The sequence below is a fragment of the Homarus americanus genome, unplaced genomic scaffold, assembly GCF_018991925.1.
Source record: "Homarus americanus isolate GMGI-L3 unplaced genomic scaffold, GMGI_Hamer_2.0 scaffold31037, whole genome shotgun sequence".
Lineage (NCBI taxonomy): Eukaryota > Metazoa > Arthropoda > Malacostraca > Decapoda > Nephropidae > Homarus > Homarus americanus.
The window spans coordinates 9002241-9027106 of record NW_024722227.1 but is presented as its reverse complement, the minus strand read 5'-3'; the positions used below and the strand labels follow the sequence as shown (position 1 = coordinate 9027106).

At 40.1% G+C, this 24866-nt stretch overlaps 1 protein-coding gene across 4 annotated transcripts in view; it reads left to right on the top strand.

The window, feature by feature from the left end:
* Window positions 1-24866, top strand: part of LOC121862366 (dehydrogenase/reductase SDR family member 11-like) — an 81233-nt gene that overhangs the window by 18851 nt on the left and 37516 nt on the right. For all 4 annotated transcript variants that reach the window (XM_042360613.1, XM_042360615.1, XM_042360612.1 and 1 more), the window contains exon 2: window positions 2787-2919. In XM_042360613.1, the coding sequence (XP_042216547.1) occupies window positions 2788-2919 (132 nt within the window). In that variant the 5' untranslated portion in view covers window position 2787. The remainder of the gene's footprint in view (window positions 1-2786; window positions 2920-24866) is intronic.

Below are 24866 nucleotides of genomic sequence, written 5' to 3'. Positions count from 1 at the left end.
TATAGGCACAGTTTCAGTCCTTGAGAAAGCACACAAACAAAATAAAATTTAAAGTCTCTGTGGTACCTATAACACGACTTGGTTTCAGCTGGCAGTGGTGCCTCTCCAGCTTGCTTGCCAATTTGTATTCACTTTAAGTTACTTACAACCTCTTCCACAGTCACTGATGACAGTATGAACTGATTTAACTAAAGGCACAGTACTAGTACACTCCCTGGTCGGCCTTTATCACAGCCGTGACCACATCTCCGTAAAAAACAAAATTAAAATAAAAGCTTTGTCATATGGTTATGATTTTGTGGTTGCAGGCCTCTTGACCTGGGCTGCTCCTCCAACTCGGTGGAGATTGAGTTCTCAAAAATACAATTGCGTCTGACATTAAAAATCCTACATCGATTTACATTTTCACATCACTAAGACGATCTTAATGATCTTATGTAATCACTGTCCAATTTCTGCCGCTCAACAACGAAGGCCTGAATGCCGAACACGCGTTGTTACAGAGACGCAACACGACCCGACCCGCGTCCCTAGGGAAATTATTTCTTGCATATGCCATGATGGAAAATTGTGACATTGTTTATTCATATACTACTGTAGCTTTTTTTTTTTAGAGAATAATAATGATATATAGTGTATTAGAAAGTGGTAATGCAAAATGAATAGAGGAGAAAGGAAACATAATATAAGAGGAAATAGAGCAACATAGATAACTAGAGAGCCAAACATGGCATATTTATACGGGTTTTCCTATACTTCATGATTTCCTTTGCCTTTCAGAAATGTCTGGAATACGTGAGTGAGCAAGGCATGTAAAATGTGAAAGGAAAATCAAGTTTTTATGGTTATATATGAATTTATTCTTTACCTATATATATTCCCAAAGGTGGTTTACTTCCTTGTGCCTGGGTGGACTAATTCCCGTAAAAAAATAAAATACAATAAAATCTGACATTCTACTTAAAAGCTAGACGTCGCATTCTGGTCTATACCCTGTTTCACAAAAACGTTTTTTTTTTTTTAGAAAAAAGGGCTTACACTATTATGAACACACAAAAAAAGTTTTTCCCACAAAATCGTAAATTTAGTCTAGATATTACTACTTTATGGCTTTTAATTGTTAAATATGGACTCCTCATGCTTTTTTCAATAAAAAATTTTTTTTAAAATGTCAATGTAAACATTTAAATTTTTATTTTTTTTGGCACTTACTGGGGAATACTACCGAAATTGGTGGACGCGGTGAAAGGGTTAAAATACTAAAAAATATAAATTTGCCACAGAAGCGTAATAAAGTAAATTTTTCTCTTTCTCCCTAAAAGTAGAAATATGAAGTTCCTTGTTCAACTTAAAATTAATTTTTACCATAAGATCAGGCATACAGATGATTTCTTCTATGACACTTTTCTCGCATTTTGCCTAATGTGAGTTGAAAATCAGAAAACTACTAAAAAAAAAATCTTATCTCATTGCATTTGTTGCCACCAACTGTATCTCATGATTTTTCTTTGCAAACAATAGTTTAGATAATTCTAAGACACTTCTTCTATGACATTTTCCTCACAAATAACCTAAAACAGAGATAAAACAGATATTTAATATACCCCTGTACAGCTCCTCCCCGACTTACGACGGGGTTCGGGACCCAAATCCAGGTCATAAGTCGAAATGGTCGTAAGTCGGAAATGCTTAAATAATACAAAAAATCTAAAATGGGTGTCTCTTTTTCTTCTCAGTACCACAAAAGTCTCACTTTTAAGCTTTGCCAGCCATTTTAAAGGGAATTACAAACAAAAATTTTGTCTGTGTACAGAAGTTGGGACTCGAAAATACGTAATTTGACAAAATTTTGGTATGATTGAGGCAGGTCGTAAGTGCGGGTGGTCATAAGTCGAGTAGGTCGTAAGTTGGGGAGGAGCTGTATACAGTATAAGGAGGTCTGGGTGAGAGGGGGGATATAGGTAAGGTTAGGTATGTTTGATTGTTTAGGAGAACTTACCTAATTAGTATACGTGGTTGATGGCATCAACCAAACCTACCTAACCTTACCCAAATTCCCTTATATATTAAGTATCTCGGTTCTAGGTCGTTTGCGAGGGAAACATCATAGAAGAAAGGTGTCTTTGAATTCTCTAAACTATATTTTGTAAAGAAAAAAGTCATGAGATTTGGTTGGTGGCAACAAATGCCATAATGGGTTTTCTAGTAGCTTAGGGGTTTTCAACTCCAAGTATCTCGGCTATGAGTATAAACTGCCAAAAGTGTCATAGATGAAAATTGTCTTGTTTTTGTCTGAACTTATCATTAGCAATAATAAAACATCCAATATTGAATTTTGTCCTCTACTATAAATTGACCATTTTCTTAAGTTTGCGAGACCGAGGGAAGTAAAGAGGTTTCTTACAAATGCCTGTAAGGTATCCCGTAGTTTCGGACCTTGGTAACTTCAGAGCATTATGTTCGGCCCACAGCAGGTTGGTCTGAACTTAACGATATTTATCTTATTTTCAGGCTAAATTTTGTTAGGTTAGGCTTAGATTACTTTAGGTTTGGTTAGGTTCCTTTCTGTTCATATTCTATTATAGCTACTACTGGGTAATTCTTTTTGTGTGTGTGATAATGTCATAAATAATCATCTTGCAATATATGTTATGAATTTAGCGATATTGCGCAAGGTAACTTCGGACTAACTTGTAATGAGCTGAATTTACCGGGTTAAACATAGCAAGGTCCGAATTTACTCTAAATTGTCTAAGATTAAGTTGTAGCTGATTGTTTCTTGGCAGCATGGAAAGGTGGATTGGACGTGTAGCACTGGTGACTGGGGCCAGTGCTGGCATAGGGGCGGCCATCTGCAGAGTTCTTGTTGACAAGGGCATGAAGGTTGTTGGTGCTGCACGTGATGAAGAGAGGATACAGGTAAGTTGACTTGTTATGTAATGTAAGGTTAAATGAAGCACGCTGTGCATCCCGGTGTTCTTTTGTTACTGTTTGTAGTGAGGCACATGGCCACCAAGTAAACAGAAGGACTCCTCTCTCCATGTATTATTATAACCCTACAATTCCCATTGCTTTGCTTGCTTGACTCGTAACATGGTGGCAACAAGTGGAATACTGTACATGATAGAGAGTTGTCAGGCCGAATAAGAAGTGCTGACAAGAAGAGGAAACACTGCTGCAGTGGAAGTTTGAGCCACTATTTTATGGGAGAGAATGCTGAAATGATGAATGCCAGGCACCCTGTATGTGGCAAAGACGACTGATGTGTTCACTTCCCTTCTGTAACTGTTGTGTTCACCTATCTGTTGTGATAATCTCTGTGCCGATCTACCATAACCGCTGCACTGTCGTGAAGACGACTCAAACCTCAAGCTAAGTACCTAGCATAATGTCGCTCAACCCTTTCTGTACCTGGTATCAAGCCACCACAACCACTGTCACTTGGTTCAAGCATAGCCAAGAATTGGAAGGTTTTCAAGCAAAGGTGGAAGGACAAAGCAGTATTTTCTCAATTAGACAAGCATGACAAGGTGGTACAAGTAGTTTTGTTAACGCATGTGCTTGCTGATGACACTCTTAAAGTGTACAATAGTTTTCTATTCACAACCGAGGAGTCAGAGAGAACTTTCAAGGAGATATTGAGAAGATTGAGGAGTATTCCATAGGAAAAGTAAATGAGACATATGAAAGATTTGTCTTTAACAGAAACCAGGCTGAAGGTGAAACTTTTGATCAGTTCTACTGTAATCCGAGGTCTCTTGTAAGAACGTGTGCTTACTGTGACAGTTGCTTGCCGTCACTGGTCAGGGATTATATTGTCTTGGGCATTAGAGACTCGAGTTTGCAAACTGAACTGATTAAAGTGTGAGACCTCACACAAGAGAAATGTATCGACATATGTAAAGCAGCTGAAAATGCAACAGCTCGGAACAGAAAGATAAGACCAGACACAGTAAATAAGGTAACACAAAAGAACAGAGGGTATAAGGAGAAGAATGACAGAGGGAAAGACTGAAAGTTTTGTGGTTATAAACATGCTCTCATAAAAGAGAAATGCCCTGCATATGGCAAAAAGTGTGTATCACGTGGCCTCGGTAATCATTTGCTAATGTGAGTAAATCACAGAAAAGTCAGTCTTGTCGTCAAAATAGAGAGGTAAAGAATAAGAGAGGGCATAAGGTCTATAACGTATGTGACTGACTGTGACACATTTGAGTCTGAATCTTCCTCAGCAAAGTCAGCTACTGACTTTATTCATTCAGGGTCTTCTAAACCTAGATCACATGACAACACTCACAAGGAAGCCAAGTGTAAGATGGTGATAGGGGGTAAAGATATAGTCTTTCAGATTAACACTGGTTGTACTGTGAATCTCTACCCCTCAGTTTTCCAAACATGTCAAACCTACAAATAAAGTCCTTAAGATCTGGAACCAAGGCAGTCAGGTTCCAGCTGGTAGTACAGTGCAACCTCTAAAATTTGAATTGCATGCAGGGCTGTGGAGTCGGAGTCGGAGTCGAGGAGTCGGAGGAAATTTCGGCTTGTGGAGTCGGAGTCGGTAAAATTGTCCAGACTCCGACTCCGACTGAAGCTATTCTGTTCCTAAGAACAAATATATGAACTCAGGCATATTCATTGCAGTGATTCCACTGATCCCACTAATTTTCTTAAATTATTAAAAGAATTTATTTCCATTTTATAAGCATTATTATGAATTTATTGTAGCAGGCACAGTACAGTTGTACCCCACTTAACGCGGTCAATAGAACCCAGAGGGTCCCGTGTTAAGTGAAATCCGCGTTAAGTGAACAACAGAACATATGGGATTAATTCCAATAGAAACCGGCCTGACCCCCAAACTCCACTTTTTGAAGGCACATACCTATGTTGTAGTAAAAATAACATCTTAATTTTATGATGGTACATGCACACAATTAATACTTAAGAGAAATAGAGAAATACAGTCGCCAAGTTAATGTCCATTCAAATAATGGACTCAACTCCCTCCCCCTCTCACACTACACTGCCGGCTCTTCCCTCTCTGAGAAATTTTTGGGGGAAAACCACTAAATTTTAATAAATAATACCTCAAACTAAAGTTAGGATAATACAATTGACATTGCTGGATTCCTTGTAAGACCAGGAATATTTTGAATATAAATGTCATATATTTTGCACAAAAGATAACATAGTTACCTAGAGAAAAATTTTTATCTAAAATTTGTATGTTTAATGCAAAATATATGATATTTATATTCAAAATGATCACCAAATTATAAGAATTCCAGCAATGTAAATTATATTCTGACCGGGTAATTTGTATGAATTTTATGAGCTAAAACAAATATCTTCAGTTAATAAAAAAAAAAAATAATCTTCAGGACACTATATGTCAATCAAAGTACCCCACCTTGCCTCACCCCCTCTTCCAACCGCGCGGTTAGTCCCAACCCTCCCCCCCACCAATCCTCCCTTCAAGAGTTTTTAACATTTAGTATTAAATAATACCTCGGATTAAAGTTAGGATAATATAATTGACATTGCTGGATTCCTTGTAAGACCAGGAATATTTTGAATATAAATGTCATATATTTTGCACAAAAGATAACATAGTTACTCTGAGAAAAAATTTTATCTAAAATTTGTATGTTTAATGCAAAATATATGATGTTTATATTCAAAATGATCACCAAATTATAAGAATTCCAGCAATGTAAATTATATTCTGACCGGGCAATTTGTATGAATTTTATGAGCTAAAGCAGGCAGGGTGGCGGGTGGGGCAAATCTAAAAATAGCGTCTCGAGCCGGACACTCACCGCGTATATGTGGAAAAAATCCGTGTTAAGTGAAAGTTCAGCTCTGGCGAGGCACCGCGTATATGATAAAACGCGTTAAGTGAAACCGCGTTAGGCGGGGTAATACTGTATAGCACTATAATTTTGGACGATAGTCTCTTCTTTACCATTTGAAATTTTGAATTATATCAAATTTTGTTTCGTTGAAAACTGCACAGAGGCTCTCAGCTACAAAACAATTAGCTACAACCTGTTTTTGGTGAGATTAAGGCAAATTTAATTTAATAACTTAATCATGTAAGGTTTATCCATGTTCCTTAATAAGGTATTCATTTCTTTAATGTACATAAATATATAACTTTACTTTAAAAGGAATTGTAGGATCATCATTTAGATCCACATCAGATTATGAGCTTAAACAAAATTCATATGCTGAGATCGAACTTTTAGATATACATGTAAATGGTGTTTTCTAGTTAATATCTTGAATTCTTAATAAATTTATTTTTCTTTTGATTGAAACTTTGAAAGTCAAGCCTATCATCTTTTTGTAGTTCTTAAATATCGTCCAGATCATTAATAAAGCTGTAGCAGTATAGCCACGGTGTTTTACTTTTTACCTACGCAGGTTACAACATACAAATTACAATTAGGATGGTAGAAATAGTTGTTACAAATAGGCCAAGGAGTCGGAGTCGGAAGCATAAAAATTTGAGGAGTCGGAGTCGAAGGTTTTGTCTTCAACTCCACAGCCCTGATTGCATGGGCCCATGAAGTACTATACAGTAGTACCACGATTTACGCGGTCATTTGAACCCACAGGGTACCGCGGAAAGTGAAAACCGCGTAAAGTGAACAACAGAACATATGGGATTAATTCCAATAGAGACTGGCCCGACCCCCAAACTCCACTTTTTCCGACACAATACCTATGTTGTAGTAAAAATAACATCTAAATTTTATGATGGTATGCTCACACAATTAATATTTAAGAGAAATACAGTCACCAGGTTAATGTCCATTCAAATAATGGACTCAAATCCCCCCCCCCCCTCTTCCCAGCTCACTAGCTCCTACCTCTCTGAGAAATGTTGGGTGAAAACACTAGATTTTAACGTTTAGTAATAAATAATACCTCAGACTAAAGTTAGGATAATATAATTGACATTTCTGGATTCCTTGCAGGTCAGGGAATATTTTGAATGTAAACTTCATATATTTTGCACAAAAGATAAAATATTTGCTTTGTGTAAACCAAATTATTACATTAGATCTAAAATTTGTATGTCTAATGCAAAATCCATGATGTTTATATTCAAAATGATCATCATATTGTAAGAATTCCAGCAATGTAAATTATATTCTGGTCGAGTAATTTGTATGAATTTTATGAGCTAAAACAAATATCTTCAGGTTAATAAAAAAAAAAATATTCTTCACGACACTATCTGTCAATCAAAGTACCCCACCTTGCCTCCCCCCCTCCTCACACTCACGCCAGCTGGGTCGGTCGGTCCCAACCCTCCCCCCCCCACCCCCCACCTTCCTTCCCTACCAGAGAAATGTTGGGTGAAAATACTAGATTTTAACTTTTAGTAATAAATAATACCTCAGACTAAAGTTAGGATAATATAATTGACATTTCTGGATTCCTTGCAGGTCAGGGAATATTTTGAATGTAAACTTCATATATTTTGCACAAAAGATAAAATATTTGCTTTGTGTAAACCAATTATTACATTAGATCTAAAATTTGTATGTCTAATGCAAAATCCATGATGTTTATATTCAAAATGATCATCATATTGTAAGAATTCCAGCAATGTAAATTATATTCTGGCCGGGTAATTTGTATGAATTTTATGAGCTAAAAAAAAAAAAAAAAAAGTCCGGTTCTGGCAAGGTACCGCGTAAATGAGAAGTAAATGAGAAATCGCGGAAAGTGAAACCGTGTAAAGCGGGGTAATACTGAATACAAATTTTAGACAAATTAGAATTTTAGTTGTATGGCAGCGCCAGAGCAAATTGTTGTATCGAAACATGATACAAAAATTATTTACATGTCTAAAAACTATCAAAAAGCAATATGTATAATAAATTAAAAGTACAGCTGCTTCTCGACTTACGATGGGGTTAGGGAACCAAATGCAGGTTGTAAGTTGAATTGGTCGTAAATCGAAAATGCTGAAATAATACATGGAAAATCTAAAATGGGTGTCTCTTTTTCTTCTCAGCACAACAAAACTCTCACTTTTAAGCTTGCCAGCCGTTTTAAAGTGAATTACAAACGAAAAATTTTTCAGTACACAGCGCAATCACTAACGTTGGGACTCGAAAATACGTAATTTGACAAAATTTTGGTACGACTGTTCGGGTGGTCGTAGGTCGAGTATGTCATGAGTCGAGTACAGGTTGACCATCAAAAATCCGGCAATCGATAAACCGGAACCTTCTGTTTTCTGGCATGGATTTCGGAGCGCATTTTCAAATATTTCTTTGTTTATTTAATGAAGATATATGTTTTACCTCATAAAATTCATACAAATTACCCGGCCAGAATATAATTTACATTGCTGGAATTCTTACAATTTGATGATCATTTTGAATATAAACATCATAGATTTTGCATTAGACAAACAAATTTTAGATATAATGTTTACTCTGAGTAAATATGTTATCTTTTGTGGAAAATATATGACATTTATATTCAAAATATTCCTGGTCTTACAAGGAATCCAGCAATGTCAATTATATAATCCTAACTTCAGTCTGAGGTATTATTTATTACTAAAAAGGTAAATAGTCTAGTTTTCCCACACATTTATCTGGTAGGGAGGGTTGGTGGGGGGTGGGGGGGAGGGAGGGACCGTCCGACCATCTGGCACGGTGTGAAGAATATTTTTTTTTTTTATTAACTGAAGATATTTGTTTTAGCTCATAAAATTCATACAAATTACCCGGCCAGAATATAATTTACATTGCTGGAATTCTTACAATTTGATGATCATTTTGAATATAAACATCATAGATTTTGCATTAGACATACAAATTTTAGATACAATGTTTACTCTGAGTAAATATGTTATCTTTTGTGCAAAATATATGACATTTATTTTCAAAATATTCCTGGTCTTACAAGGAATCCAGCAATGTCAATTATATTATCCTAACTTAAGTGTTTAATTTTCTTTGTTTAAAGGACTGTACAGGTAGTCATTTTCTGTTAAACTTATACAGCAAATATAACCATCAGTTTTCCGGCATTTTCGAAAATCCGGCACTCCTCAGGTCCCGAGGTTGCCTGATTTTTGATAGTCAACCTGTAGTAGCTGTATATGCACGAGGAATTTGTACAACCCTGTAACTGGTCAGAAATGCCCTATTAATTTAATTTTCTTTAAACAGGGTTTATACTGGTCTGGAAAACCTTGGAGAGTCAGGGAATTTTATTTGGGGCTGGAAAACCTTGAAGAGCCAGGGAATTTTACAAATAGACCTGGAATTTTATGTGAATTCAGTTCAACTTAAAAATATTGTTATTTTGACATCATTCTTACCATAAATTAATGATGTACTATATAATAGGTAAATAATTAAACTTTTAGGAATAAATTCCAATAAATAGTCCACTCGAATAACTTGCCATTACATAACTAGGCTTTATTCATCTTATAACTGTCCTACAGCAATACACTAGTATCTGAAGCAAAAGGATATAATAAAATGAGATGATAGAATATTGAAACATAGTAGGGACATTTAGGCAAGGGCAAAATGATAGTACAGTATAATCTCGATTTACGCGGATTTGGTTTACACGTTTGGTCATTTACGCGGCACCTTGCCAGACCGACAATTTTTATTTACGCGGTTCATTTCATCATTTATGCGGGAAGCGGCGCGGGCAGGGTGCGCACAAGGTCGCCCAGTCAACAAAACATTACCGAGTTCTTCACCCACCACAGCCAGCCTAAGTCAGTGATAGTGAGGATATGGACTTTGAGGGATTTGACAAAGAGGCCCTGCAAGCCTCTGTGGTGATACAGGTGATACAAGTGATACAGGTGAGGGCCAATAATCTGCCCTCTGCCTCAGAACCAACCCCAATCCCCGTGTACCCAGCCATCTCTTCTACTGAGTAAGTGATAAAAAACCTAATATTACTGATATTTCTCTTAAATATTAATTGTGTGTGCATACGATGATAAAATTAAGATGTTATTTTTACTACAACTTAGGTATTGTGTCTGGGTGAAGTATAATTTGTTTATTTACTGAAGATATTTGTTTTTAGCTCATAAAATTCATAGAAATTACCCGGCCAGAATATAATTTACATTGCTGGAATTCTTATAAGATAGTGATTAATTTGAATATAAACAAATTAAAATTTGCAGTAGACATACAAATTTTAGATCTAATTTAAGAATTTTATTAGAGAGAGCAAAAATTTTATCTTTTTTGCAAAATATATGACGTTTACACAGTAATACCCCGATTTACGCGGTCAATTGAACCCGCGGAGGTTTGCGTAAATCGAGAAACGCGTAAACGAAATAACAGAACATATGGGATTAATTGAAATAGAGACTGGGCCGACCCCCAAACTCCACTTTTTCCGACACAATACCTATGTTGTAGTAAAAATAACATCTTAATTTTATGATGGTACATGCACACAATTAATACTTAAGAGAAATAGAGAAATACAGTCGCCAAGTTAATGTCCATTCAAATAATGGACTCAACTCCTTCCCCCTCTTCTCACACTACACTGCTGGCTCTTCCCTCTCTGAGAAATTTTTGGGGGAAAACCACTAAATTTTAATAAATAATACCTCAAACTAAAGTTAGGATAATACAATCGACATTGCTGGATTCCTTGTAAGACCAGGAATATTTTGAATATACATGTCATATATTTTGCACAAAAGAGAACATATTTACTCAGAGTAAACATTTTATCTAAAATTTGTATGTCTAATGCAAAATATATGATGTTTATATTCAAAATGATCATCAAATTATAAGAATTCCAGCAATGTAAATTATATTCTGACCGGGTAATTTGTATGAATTTTATGAGCTAAAACAAATATCTTCAGTTAATAAAAAAAAATTATATTCTTCACAGGGTAACAGATGGTCGGTCGGTCGGTCGGTCCCTCCCTCCCCCCCACCAACTGTCCCAAGGAGATGTGTGGGAAAACCAGAATATTTAACTTTTTAGTAATAAATAATACCTCAAAGTAAAGTTAGGATAATATAATTGACATTGCTGGATTCCTTGTAAGACCAGGAATATTTTGAATACAAATGTCATATATTTTGCACAAAAAATAACATATTTACTCAGAGTGAACATTATATCTAAAATTTGTATGTCTAATGCAAAATCTATGATGTTTATATTCAAAATGATCATCATATTGTAAGAATTCCAGCAATGTAAATTATATTCTGGCCGGGTAATTTGTATGAATTTTATGAGCTAAAACAGGCAGTCAGGCAGGGTGACAGGTGGGGCAAATCTAAAAATAGCTCTCGAGCTGGACACTCACCGCGTATACGTGGAAAAAACCCGCGTTAAGTGAAAGTTCAGCTCTGGCGAGGCACCGCGTATACGGTAAAACTCGCTAAGTGAAACCGCGTTAGGCGGGGTAATACTGTATTTTGAATATACACGTCATATATTTTGCACAAAAGATAACATATTTGCTCTGTGTAAACAAAATTATTACATTAGATCTAAAATTTGTATGTCTAATGCAAAATCCATGATGTTTATATTCAAAATGATCATCATATTGTAAGAATTCCAGCAATGTAAATTATATTCTGGCCGGGTAATTTGTATGAATTTTATGAGCTAAATAAAAAATTATACTTCACCCGCGTATATGAGTAGATGCACCACGTAAAGTGAGAATGCCGGTTCTGGCAGGGTACCATGTAAATGTAGAAACGCATAAAGCGAGTTATTACTGTATTCAAATTATTCGCAGTCTTGCAAGGAATCCAGCAATGTCAATTATATTATCCTAAACATAGTCTGAGTTATTATTTATTACTAAACCTAAAAACCTAGTTTTTCACCCAAACATTTCTCAGGGAGGGAGGAGAGCCAGCCAGCGTGGGAAGAAAGGGGGAGTGGGAGGTGGGGTATTTTCATTGACAGATAGTGTCTGGGTGAAGTATAATTTGTTTATTTACTGAAGATATTTGTTTTTAGCTCATAAAATTCATAGAAATTACCCGGCCAGAATATAATTTACATGGCTGGAATTCTTATAGGATAGTGATTAATTTGAATATAAACAACCTAAAATTTGCAGTAGACATACAAATTTTAGATCTAATTCAAGAATTTTATTAGAGAGAAAATTTTTTATATTTTGTGCAAAATATATGACGTTTATATTGAAATTATTCGCAGTCTTGCAAGGAATCCAGCAATGTCAATTATATTATCCTAAACATAGTGTGAGGTATTATTTATTACTAAACCTAAAAACCTAGTCTTTTCACCCAAACATTACTCAGGGAAGGAGAGCCAGCGAGCGTGGGAAGAGGGGGGGGGGGAGTTGAGTCCATTATTTGAATAGACATTAACCAGCGACTGTATTTCTCTTAAAGATTAATTGTGTGTGCATACCATCATAAAATTAAGATGTAATTTTTACTACAACGTACAATTGTGTCGGAAAAAGTGTAGTTTGGGGTTCGGCCCAGTCTCTATTTAAATTAATCCCATATGTTCTGTTATTTCATTTATGCGCTTCTGGTTTTACGCGCACCTCCACGGGTTCAATTCATCGCGTAAATGGAGTCTATACTGTGTGTGTGTGTGTATATATATATATATATATATATATATATATATATATATATATATATATATATATATATATATATATATATATATATATATATATATATATATATATATATATATATATATATATATATATATATATATATATATATATATATATATATATATATATATATATATATATATATATATATATATATATATATATATATATATATATATATATATATATATATATATATATATATATATATATATATATATATATATATATATATATATATATATATATATATATATATATATATATATATATATATATATATGCGCGTGATCTAGGTATATGCTGATAACCACAAGGAAAGAAGAAAACACGAAGTTCCCAAGCGCTTTCGTGTAATTCACACTCTTCAGGGGTGAGTACAGACTAAAGAGAAATGCAAACCAAGGTGTATATATACAGAGGAGGGTGAGACCAGGTCCACAATGGTCAGGTATTAGGTAATGACCCTACTAATCTTTAAATAGCACACAACGGTTGGTGGTCAGGTCAGATGGTCGGGTGACCCAATCTTCTCACCTGATTACAAATCTTCTTAATTACAAAATTGTCCCGCTTGTACATGCCGTTACTCAAATTCATGTTGAATGCTTCGGTATGTTTAATAAGACTGGATTCTATGATGTTTCTACTATCAATAGTAATGTAATATTCAGAAACTTCACTGTAATTTCAAACGCCGCACCATTGGCGATGCTGAGTTCATGGTCGTCTGAGGGAAGACCGTGCTCCCGCTACGTGCGAGAGTTTGTGGAACTAGGCCTATAGGATATTGAATGTAGTTTACCGAATTAATAATGATGCGATTCATGAAGTTAAGGGACTATTATTGAATTTGAAATTATTATAGATCGTTTACCAGTCTGAATAATGTTACGGGTGTCCCAAGAAAGTTATTTGTTAGGCAGAAAATATGTCACTAGGCCTAAGCTAGCGCCTTGGAGAGGCGCGAGGCTGGCTGGTCCTCAGTCACGTGAAAGCGATCGGACCTACAGGACATCCCTGCGTGTCTGTCCACAGAAATAGTCACGTGGTCTAGTCACCTGTGTTGCGCTATTGCAGTATAACAAGTAAGTCTCATTCGATCTCAGATAGGAGTTAGATAGGGCAGTGATAAAGTTATTAAGAGCTAACAGTGAGTCAATTTCAGGGTTTCCGTCAGAACCCACTTGACTGCGAGAGATTGACTGCCGTTGATGATTGAGGATTGGCGATTGTCGCCATTGGAACGATCAGTGTAGGCTTGTCACTGGTTAGCGGGGTAGCAAAGGATCTCTTGAGTGAATGAGTACTCCCGACAACTAAAACGACACGGGACCAGCATCAGCATTGGGTGATCAGTTCTTACCACGTGGGTGCACAACACCACGTGCCCTCGGTCAGCTAGAAGTATTACCTACTGGCCATGGTCACCTGCGGGCGTTCTCTCTTCCCGCCCATGGACGCACTGAGAGTACACTGAGGCTATCTGAGTAAATAAATGGTCACACACTGAGACCAGGAGTCTAGGGGATACCTAGAGGAACATTTTATCTCCCTTATTACGGGTGTATGTTGAGTTGGGTGGAGCATGGTTCACGGGTATTGGTGGACCCAGTAACATCTCAATAATAGTGACAATATTTTTGTGTGTAGTTAATACCATTTTTCAGTAACTGATATTATCTTGACGTGTGTAGTAATAGTTCCTAAATGATTTTGATAATATTGCTTTTTGAATGTTTGTGTCACTAAGTGGAACCAGAGTGATACTGTGATTTAATTCCTTTAATGCATCTAATTTTTCTCTATAATTCCGATCTCAGGTATAACCTTTGTTCCCCAGAGTAGTGGTTAAGTTAGGTTAGGAAGTGTGCACCTGTTGGGGTGATATAATTTTGTTGAGTGCCCTTAAGGCCTATTCATTGTAGAGTTATTAATTTCTTGTTTTTTTAATACCATTTTCTCAGTGCTGGATATTATTTTGTTGAAAGCCCTTAAGGCCTGTTTCATGTGTGCAAGCAACATTTCTTAATACTTTAAACTTATTGTTCTCTAATGAGGCATTGCCTGAGTTTCTAATAATTTCAACATCATGTATAACTTTTATTCCCCAGAGTAGTGTTTTAAGTTCAGGTTAAGAGGTGCGCATATTGGTGTACCATTATTGATTGTGTTTGTAGTGTTGGAGGGAATATAAGTGTAAATTTTACAGTGTGTGTCATTCATCCCAGTCACAGACGCTATCCTTCCACGGGTCATGGACAATTCATTTTGTTTAGTAGATTTAAGTGTTCTTGTGCTGGTTCGGGATTTTTCTCAAAGGGGCGCTTCCACTGCAATTACCATCTAATAAGCTTTAATAAACCCCAAGTCAAGTGAGAAATTAAAGGTCCAGTAAATTCCGACCGGTTACATATACAGTTAACCCTCACTTTACGCGGTTAATGTAACCCGCAGGGTCCTGCGGAAAGTGAGGAACGCGTAAAGTGAATAACATAACATATGGGATTAATTGAAATGGAGTCCGGGCCGACCCCCAAACTCCACTTTTTGACAACACACAACTATGTTGTAGTAAAAATTTTATCTTAACTTTATGATGGTATGAAAAAACAAGTAATATAGAAGAGGTTAGGTTAGGAAAAATAAAGGTTAACATAGGAAAAATAAAGGTTAGGTTAGAAAAACTAAAAGTTATGTGGAACACTTACGTTAGTAGAAGAGATGGGTCGGCATACGGGGATGGAGGCTGGTTCCGAGGCAGAGGGCAGATTACTGGCCCTCAGGTGAATCACCATTACTAGGTGAATCACCATCACTGTCACTTACAGTTGTCAGGGCTTCCCTGACAAATCCCTCAAAGTCATCTTCACTGTCACTATCACTGGCTTGGGCTGGCTGTGGTGGGTTGCGGGCGAAGAACTCGGTTATGCTTTTTTGACGGCTGGTGTTTATGTTGTCTTGATACACCGTGATGTACGGCTCCATAGCCTGCACCAGCCGGGTATGGAAGACTTCATAGCGGTCATCGTCATTGTCGCGGGAAAGGAAGGACTTCATTTTCTCTGCACACTCCATGGCACCCTTAATATCACTGAGTTAAACTGTGTTCTTCGGAGAATGACGCACCTTCTTCCTCCTCTTCACTGACGTGATCTTCTTCCAACATCTCGTCGGCAGTCACTTCAGGATCTCTGATCACCTCCAGGATGTCGTCGTTGGTGGTCTCGGAGAAGCCTGGAACTGTAACAGTCTGCGCAGCTTCTCTGGCAAGGTCCACTGCTACTGCAACAGTCTGAACCTCACCAGTCACAGATTGACTCCTCCTCTCACCTGGTATTCCATGCAACACATGTCTCCATGCGTGACGAATTGTAGCAATAGACAGCTGATCCCATGACTCCACCAAGAAGTCCACAGCTTTCTTGATGTTAAATACTCTCCAGAATTGTTTGAACAGTATTTTTTGCTGTGCCAACTGTTGATCCTCATCTTCTTCGCTCTTGCTATCGGTGGTGGTGTCACTCAGGTTACGCAACTCTTCCCTGGTGTTGGTGTAGTCGTTCAGGAACTTGATCTTACAGGTACCGGAGGCATTGGTGGTAAACAGGACGGTGATGTGTTCCTTCTGCATCTTCCGGCCCCGAATCCTGCTGGCATTCTTCACAACGAAGGACTTGGAAAGTAGCTTTTTCCAGAAATGACTAGATTCGTCCATGTTAAACATCTGGTCGTCACTGTACTGTCCTTCCTCCATAATCTCACGTAAAAACGGAGGAAATTCCCTAGCCGCAGCACGGTCAGCACTCGCTTCTTCACCACCGATGTTTATATTGGTGATCTTGTTCCGGATCTTAAACCTCTGTAACCACCCAGAGGAAGCATTAAAGGGTTTGGGCTCTGTAATTCCCATCTTTCGTGCCACTGCCATGTACAGTTCACGTGCGTAGTCCTTAACAGAGCGCGTGCCGACCGCCATGTTCCGTCGCGCCTGACGCACCAAGTACCTCACAAGTAATTTTTCTGTCTTGAGAAGCACCTGGTTGTGAAAATACTTGATCATAGAAGCACCTGTAGACTTTGTGATCTTCATGTGCTCCTTTATCTTGGCTGAATCCTTCTTTATTGTTCGAATCGTAGATTCATTCACACCATGCTGGCGCGCCAAATCAACCTGCCTTGTTCCTATCTCCAACTCATGGATGATGGTATACTTCACCTCGTAGCTTAAGGAACGTCGTGTCTTCTTTGGCTTAGTGCCGCTGGGTCCAGGTAAGGAAAGGTTTCTCTCTGGGGGTGGTGGTCCGGCGGAAGCCATTTTACTGAACAATGGATGCACGATTACACTGTGTGGCCTTGAGGGATGAAACTGCCGCGGCTAGGTCAAGCGTCGTCTTTCCTCCCTCCCTCCCTCCCCCGGGTGGACACGTCATAATACTTTAAGCCAATTACAGCTAGCAGCAGAGGGGGGTAGGGATGCATGGCCAATCACAGTCCGATACGTCATATGACGTCAGTGATAACGCAACAAAGACACACACTGCGCAACCTTACCGCTCGGCTTGCCCAAGCGGAGGGAGGAGGAGGGAGAGGCGAGGAGCACAGGCAGGCAGGCGGGCGGGTGGCGCGTGGGACAAATCTAAAAATAGCTGCCGCTACGACACACTCACAGAATGGGGGTTCACACGCCCGGCGTAATGTGAGCACGTGAAGCTCTGGCATGGCACTCGAACGGGAAAAGCGAATGTGTGGGACCGGTAAAAGTGAGTGGGTATATATAAAAAAAAAAAAAAAAAAAAAAAAAAAAAAAAAAAAAAAAAAAATATATATATATATATATATATATATATATATATATATATATATATATATATATATATATATATATATATATATATATATATATATATATATATATATATATATATATATATATATATATATATATATATATATATATATATATATATATATATATATATATATATATATATATACACATATACATATACATATACATAGTCGGCCCTTAACATACGCGGGGGTTACGTAACAGAGATACCCGTGGATGTTAAAAATCCACGTATATGTGCTGCCCTTCCCCCCAAAAAACCCTGGCCCCCCATGTCCTTATTTACCGTATATACCTGTGTGTAGTTCAAGTTTTTAAGACCAAATTATTTGGCAAAAAATTGGGGGTCGACCTCTAAACGGGTAATAGTTTCGTTAGGTTGAAAAATATTTACCAGTAACTACCAGTAAACAATGGAAACGACGCACCACCAGCTGTGAGTGTCGGTACAGTTGCCAGGGCAGATCTCTTGCGTCATCATAGCAAGCCCAAAGTAGCCAAATCATGGTATGGTAGCACAGGACGATGTAAAACAAAAGTATTCATTTATTAAAGTTTATTTATAGATACTGTACATAAATTTTTGTTCATTACATTTGAAACATCAATCTTTGTTAATTAAATTTGAAACAAAAGAAAACTACGATACCGTATTTTCATTAAAATATTACATCACAAGTATATTTTACCTTAACTGTTACTGAATGATTATATTCTCAGAAATGAATATGGAAATGTAATATTTTGGCTGAAATGACGTACATATTACTGTACAGTGGAAAGTGGGATAAAATTATGAAAACAATGAATTTCGCTTTCTTTCGTTGTTCAAAAGATTTTACCGTAATTGCTTTTCGAATGGTTTTCAGTTAAAAAACTGTTGTATTGTACTCGTACTGTATTACAATAATATCATTAGCCTTATAATCCCACAACTGAAAACCATTCGAAAAGCGATTACGGCAAAATCTTTTGAACGAAAGAAAGAGAGAGAGTCATTGCTTTCGTCACAATTTTATCCCACTTTCCACTGTAATACGTACATCATTTCAGCAAAAATATTATATTTCCATGTTCTCAGAAATAAATGGTAGTTTTGTTGAAACGTAATGTACAGTATTTAATATTAAAATGCAAAAATAGCTATAAAAACAATTAATACACCCGAAATATACTGGCTGGCATCTCCACTCGTCCCTGCTCCTGCGTCCAAGGTCACCTCACCACTCCTCCCAACTCGCTCCCTCCTCTCCCTCCGCACCATCACTACTGCCGAAAACAAACACAAATGTTTTGTGAATAACTGCACCTCCACTTCCTATGTACAGTACTTGTACTGTGCTGTGCATTTTTACAAACAATAAACATGGCAAGAAAAGCTATTAAAAAAAAGAGATACGAATTTCACTTTACTATACCGTACCTCTCCTCGGCGACAGGGCGGGGGTCATCGGGCTCATCGTCACTCAATTCCATAACAGGTGGTGAAGTGGGGGCGACTGTGGATTCAGCTGCTTCCTCACTGTCGCCAGTGATTGATGGTGTTAAATCTCTCCTTCGGTGATCGAAGAACATGGTGATGGGGAGTTGTCTCTTTCTTTCATTTCTTCCATGATGTTTATGTATGGAGCGAAAACGTCATCCATCCCTCGCATGAATTTCAGGGCACGCACCATGGAGGGGTCCATACTATAGGCCAGGTTTTTCAGTGCTTCAATATTCCTGGTCATCTCCCCCAACTTCTCCAACGTTATTTCTTGGTGCTCTTCCTCTTCCTTGCCTGAGTCTACTAACTCCTGTAGATCCTCCTCAGTCAGTTCAGTGTCGTGCTCTTCAATTAGCTCCCTAATCTCGTCCTCTGCCATGTCCCGGAAGCCTTCAGCAGCCACTTTCCTTGACAGTGCCAGGGTCTTTCTGAATATTTTCATTAAAATCCATCAAAATCATTTTCCTTGTCATCGTCTTAAGCACCAAACAGCTCCTCCCAGTCTTCTCCTTGAACAGGGCTAGAGGGTACGCGTTTTTCGAATCGTTTTCAATTAAAAAAATGTTACAGCACATGTATACACCTAGACCCCGACTTACGACTACGTGGACTTACGACCGTCGGGACTTACGACCGCCGCAGATTTTTTATTAAAAAAAAACAAAAAAACAAAAAAAAAATTTCTTCAAATGACACACATTTTCTATACCGAAACGTTTCCAGTTAATGTAGTCTCCATGTATAATTAGAAAATTATGGGGACCCCATGTGCATTCAGCTGACTACATTAAAGGTAAGTGCTCAGTCACACTGTAACCATTCCTTATTATTTATTACTTTCACTGTAATGTATCCATTCCTCATTATTCATTACTTTTACTGTACTGTATTTCATTGTAGATTATTTATTAAAAAAAAATTATCTATGTCGGACTTACGACCATGTCGGACTTACGACCTGGATTTGGGTCCCTAACCCCGTCGTAAGTCGGGGTCTAGGTGTATTTCACCTAAACTGTGGCTGAATGAATATATTCTCAGAAATAAATAGTAGTTTTGCTGAAACGTGATGTATTTCAATGTAAAATAGGATAAAATACATGACGAAAACAAAAGACTTTACCTAACCTTCCAATGTTCAGGAGATGTTACTCGTTTTTTTAATAGTTTTCGGTTAAAATACTGTTATATTACAATGATATTATATTCATACTGTGCTTGATATACTACATTCACGGAAATGTAATATTTTTGCTGAAATGACGTACGTATTACAGTGGAAAGTGACGAAAACAATGACTTTTGCTTTCTTTCGTTCAAAAGATGTTACCGTAATCGCTTTTCGAATGGTTTTCAGTTAAAAAAACTGTTGCATCACAAGTGAATTAGGATAGAATATTATTGTACAGTTAACCCTCACTTTACGCGGTTAATGTAACCCGGAGGGTACCGCGGAAAGTGAGGAACGCGTAAAGTGAATAACATAACATATGGGATTAATTGAAATAGAGTCCAGGCCGACCCCCAAACTCCACTTTTTGACGACACACAACTACCGTATGTTGTAGTAAAAATATTATCTTAACTTTATGATGGCATGCACACACAATTAATAATTAAGAGAAATATCAATAATATTAGGTTTTTTAACACTTACATTAGTAGAAAAGATGGCTGGGCACACGGGGATGGGCGGTTGGTTCCGAGGCAGAGGGCAGATTATTGGCCCTCACCTGTATCACTTGTATCAATTGTATCACTATCCACCACAGAGGCTTGCAGGGCCTCTTTGTCAAACCCCCCAAAGTTCATATAAGTCCATATCCTCACTATAATTATCACTATCACTGACTTGGGCCGGCTGTAGTGGGTGGCGGGTGAAGAACTGGTAATGTTTTGATGACTGGGCGACCTTGTGCGCACCATTTTCGCGCCTCTTACACAACATGGCGGATGGCGGGAGGTTTGGATCCAAAAATGGCGCGGCTTGCCAGCCGCTCTCCGCGTAATGGGGTACACGCACCGCGGAATGTGAGCATGTTAGGTTCCGGCAGGGCACCGCGTTAACGGTGAAACGCGGAATGCGGGACCGCGTAATGTGAGGGTTGACTGTAATATAACAGTTTTTTAACTGAAAACCATTTGAAAAGCGATTACGGTAACATCTTTTGAATGAAAGAAAGCGAGTCATTGCTTTCGTCACTTTCCACTGTAATACGTATGTCATTTCAGCAAAATATTACATTTGCATATTCTCAGAAATAAATAGTAGTTTTGCTGAAACGTAATGCATTTCAATGTAAATTAGGATAAACTGCATGAAAACAAAAGACTTTACCTAGCCTTCCGATGTTCAAGATATGTTACTCGTTTTTTTAGTAGTTTTCGGTTAAAATACTCTTATATTAGTGATATTCTATTCATACTGTGCTTGATATAATACATTCACGGAAATGTAATATTTTTGCAACTACAATGCTGATGTCAACACAAGCGTGGTTACAGCGAGACTGACTGAGTGAGGGAGAGCTATGCGTGTGTGTGTGAGGTTGCGGGAGCGGGCGGTGTCCCGTGTTCGGTGCCGCGCGCGATTTGAATGTACTTCAATTACTTCAATGTACAGAATATTCCTCCGGCGGGGCAATCCGCGTATTTGCGAATCCGTGTATGCTAAACCCGCGTATGTGAAGGGCCGACTGTGTGTATATATATATATATATATATATATATATATATATATATATATATATATATATATATATATGGGAAAACATATCGCACGATTGTACTCCATCTCGCAATCTCACATCTCCCCAAGTTAAAAGGAAATGACAATGCACATTTGAACTAACAAAAGGAAAACAATGCATTCATAAAAAACAATAATGCAAGAAAAAAACAGTCAAACAAAGACACACAAAAAAAAAACCTCTAAACTAATTTTACACCACATACACTACACCACGTAGTCAGCCAACCAACCCGGGGGCCTGCGGCCTCTTCCAGGCCTGGCCACACCTGACTGGGGAGGGGCCGGGGTTGCGAGCGAGGGCGTGGGTACGGAGGGCACCGCAGAAGGGGGGGCCAGGAGGCATAGTGTGATGCACCACAGGAGTGGTAGGCATGGGTGGCGCCGCATCGCAGGTGGTGTCTGTTGCGGATGGATACCCTGCCACTGCCAGTCAACCTGACGGCATACTGCCTGTGAGGGCGGGCTTCCACCACTATGCCAGTCCTGTCCCAGAGCTTGGTAGCTGCGTCCTGCACACGCACCTGCGCGCCCACAGCTAGGGGAGCCAGCTGTCGGGACACCTCCCCCTGCGCCAGAAGGATCCCGTCCTTGGTTTCGGCCAAGCGCACCTCCCTCATACGAAGTGCCCGCCACCAGTGCTGGTCCACCTTATAGTGCTGTCTGGCCACGGGAACGCCGTCACGGAGCTGGCGGCCGGTGGCAAGTTGGGCGGGCGACTGACTTGTTCACCCCCCTGCAGAGGTGTGTTCAGGTACTGGAGGAGGGCCTGGGATGTCCTATCGCAGTCCAGGCTACCCCCGGGCCCAGTGTTATCCCTGAGGAGCCTCTTGGCGGCCTTGACGCCTCTGCCCTGCCATTGGACTGGGGGAAGTGGGCCGATGAGAAGCGCACCTCGATCCCCCATGACTTGAGGAAATCCGTCATCTCAAGGCTGGCAAGGTTGGTACCTCCATCCCTGGAGATCTACTCAGGTGCCCCCCACCTCGTGAAGTAACCCCGCAGACGGGCGATGATCTTTCCATTGGTGGCCTCGTTGGGGAAGTGGGCGATCTCCAGCCAACCTGTGAGTCGGTCAGCATATGCTAGGTACGTGTGGCCCTGCAGGTGGAACAAATAGGCCACCACTTGTTGAAAGGGATAGTCTGGCACTGGGGTCAAGACCAACGACTCCGGAGGCTGGGAAGGGGCGTGGGTCTCGCAAGCAGCACACCGGGACTGATGATACCGCAGGTCACCCTCCATGCCAGGTCAATAGACAGACTGCCGGGCCCGCATGAGCATTGAGTCGAGGCCCTGGTGCCCCACGTGCAGGTTAACGGCGACCCGGTGGCGGAGGGAGTCGTGGTTGACAAGGCGTACGCAGCCCTGGTCAAAGGTGTAGGTGACCAAACCCCTGACCACAGCCAACCTGTCCCTCACTGAGAAGTACGGGCGCAGACAGGCCACCTCCTGTGACTTATGGGGGCGCCAGTCACCCGCCAGCACCCTCGACACTAGAATCTGGTATACTGGGTCGTCCGCAGCCGCTTTGCATACTGTGTCTTCGTCCATAGTGATGCACCCATCCTGATCTAGTATTGTGATTGTGACTGCACACACTGCAGCGCACAGGTCCTCCTCTTGGACAATGTCCTCCGCGTCGGGCGCCGCCCTGAGGGAGGGGAAGCGGGATAGGGCGTCAGCTGCACAATTCCGCTTCCCTGGCAAGTACTTGACTGCGAACCTGAACTGCAGGGTCTTATCCTTGAGCCTGAACAGGTGCTGATTCGCCACATCCACCAGGGCTCTGTCCCCTAGCAAGCCAACTAAGGGGCGGTGGTCCGTCAACAGAATGAGGTTTGGGCAGCCAAGGAGAAACAGCCTGGCCTTGTGCAAGCACCATACCACAGCCAGGGCCTCCCCTTCTACTGCAGCGTAGCCGGCCTCGGCCCTGCTCAGAATTCGGCTACCGCACACAGCCAACCGCCACCCTCCCCTGCAGTAGAAGGGCATCTATGGCGAGGCACAGGCACAGTATTGTTGCAGGACGACGAAGCCGATGCCCTCCCAGCTCCAATCCATGACAGCTGCCGTAGGCCTGGATTTGTCGTAGTACACCAAGCCACCCCTGACTAACTGACAGATGGTGTCCTGTGCCTGGCGAAACTTGAGCCGCAACTGGTCGTCCCAATACACCCGCTTGCCCACTGGCTTCTTGAGGAGCTCACGGAAGGGCTCCATCACAGGTGCAGGGGCAAGGAAGGGAGCCAACTGGTTAACCAGGCCATGCCAGGACCTGATGTCAGTGATTGATGGCTGATCAGGCATGGGGAAGTCCTTGATGGCTGACAGACGTTGGGCAGTGCACTGGTAGAGGTCCCACCCCAGGAGGAAACCCACAAACTCTGCTTCTCTCCTGCAGAACAAGAACCTTTCTGGTTTCCGTGTGATACCTGTGCGAGCGTGTAGGAGAGTGTCATCCACGCACTTGTACTTGCGGGGCACATCCTGAATAGTGTCATCAAACCTCTTGGTGTAGGCATCTGACGCTGAACAATGTCCCATGGGCGTCCTGCAGTATCGAAAACGGCCCCACGGCATGATGAATGTGGTCAGGTGCCTACTCTCCTCCAACTCCACCTGACGAAATCCCCAGAAGGCATTGGCAACTGTTTTGAATGAGTGCACTGGCACCCCAAACACCATGTTGAATGATGCAGGTGTGTGACAGGCATAGGGGTTCAAGCCGGGCGTCAGGTGGATACAGTTAGGGGGACCAGTCATGACTGGCATTGGGGAACTGCTGGTGTTGAATGCGGTGGATGAAAAGTGCGTGAGCAGCCATGCCTCCAACCTGGCCACATTCTCCTCCAACGGAGGCAAGGGTATCTCAACTGGCCTAGGAGGGACACGACTGCTCTCAGGTCCAGGGTTCGGAGGTAGGTCGTCGGCAGTGTGTTGCCCCCCTCCATTGCCCACAGCAGCCATAGCACGCCTATGGAGCGGGAAGTCGACAGGCACCAAGTTGAGGCACTTGCAGGCCTCCAATGACAGGTAGAGGGCCTTGGCTGTCTGCACGAAGTAGACCTTCTGGATGGTGGACCCCTCGCCCACACTGAGG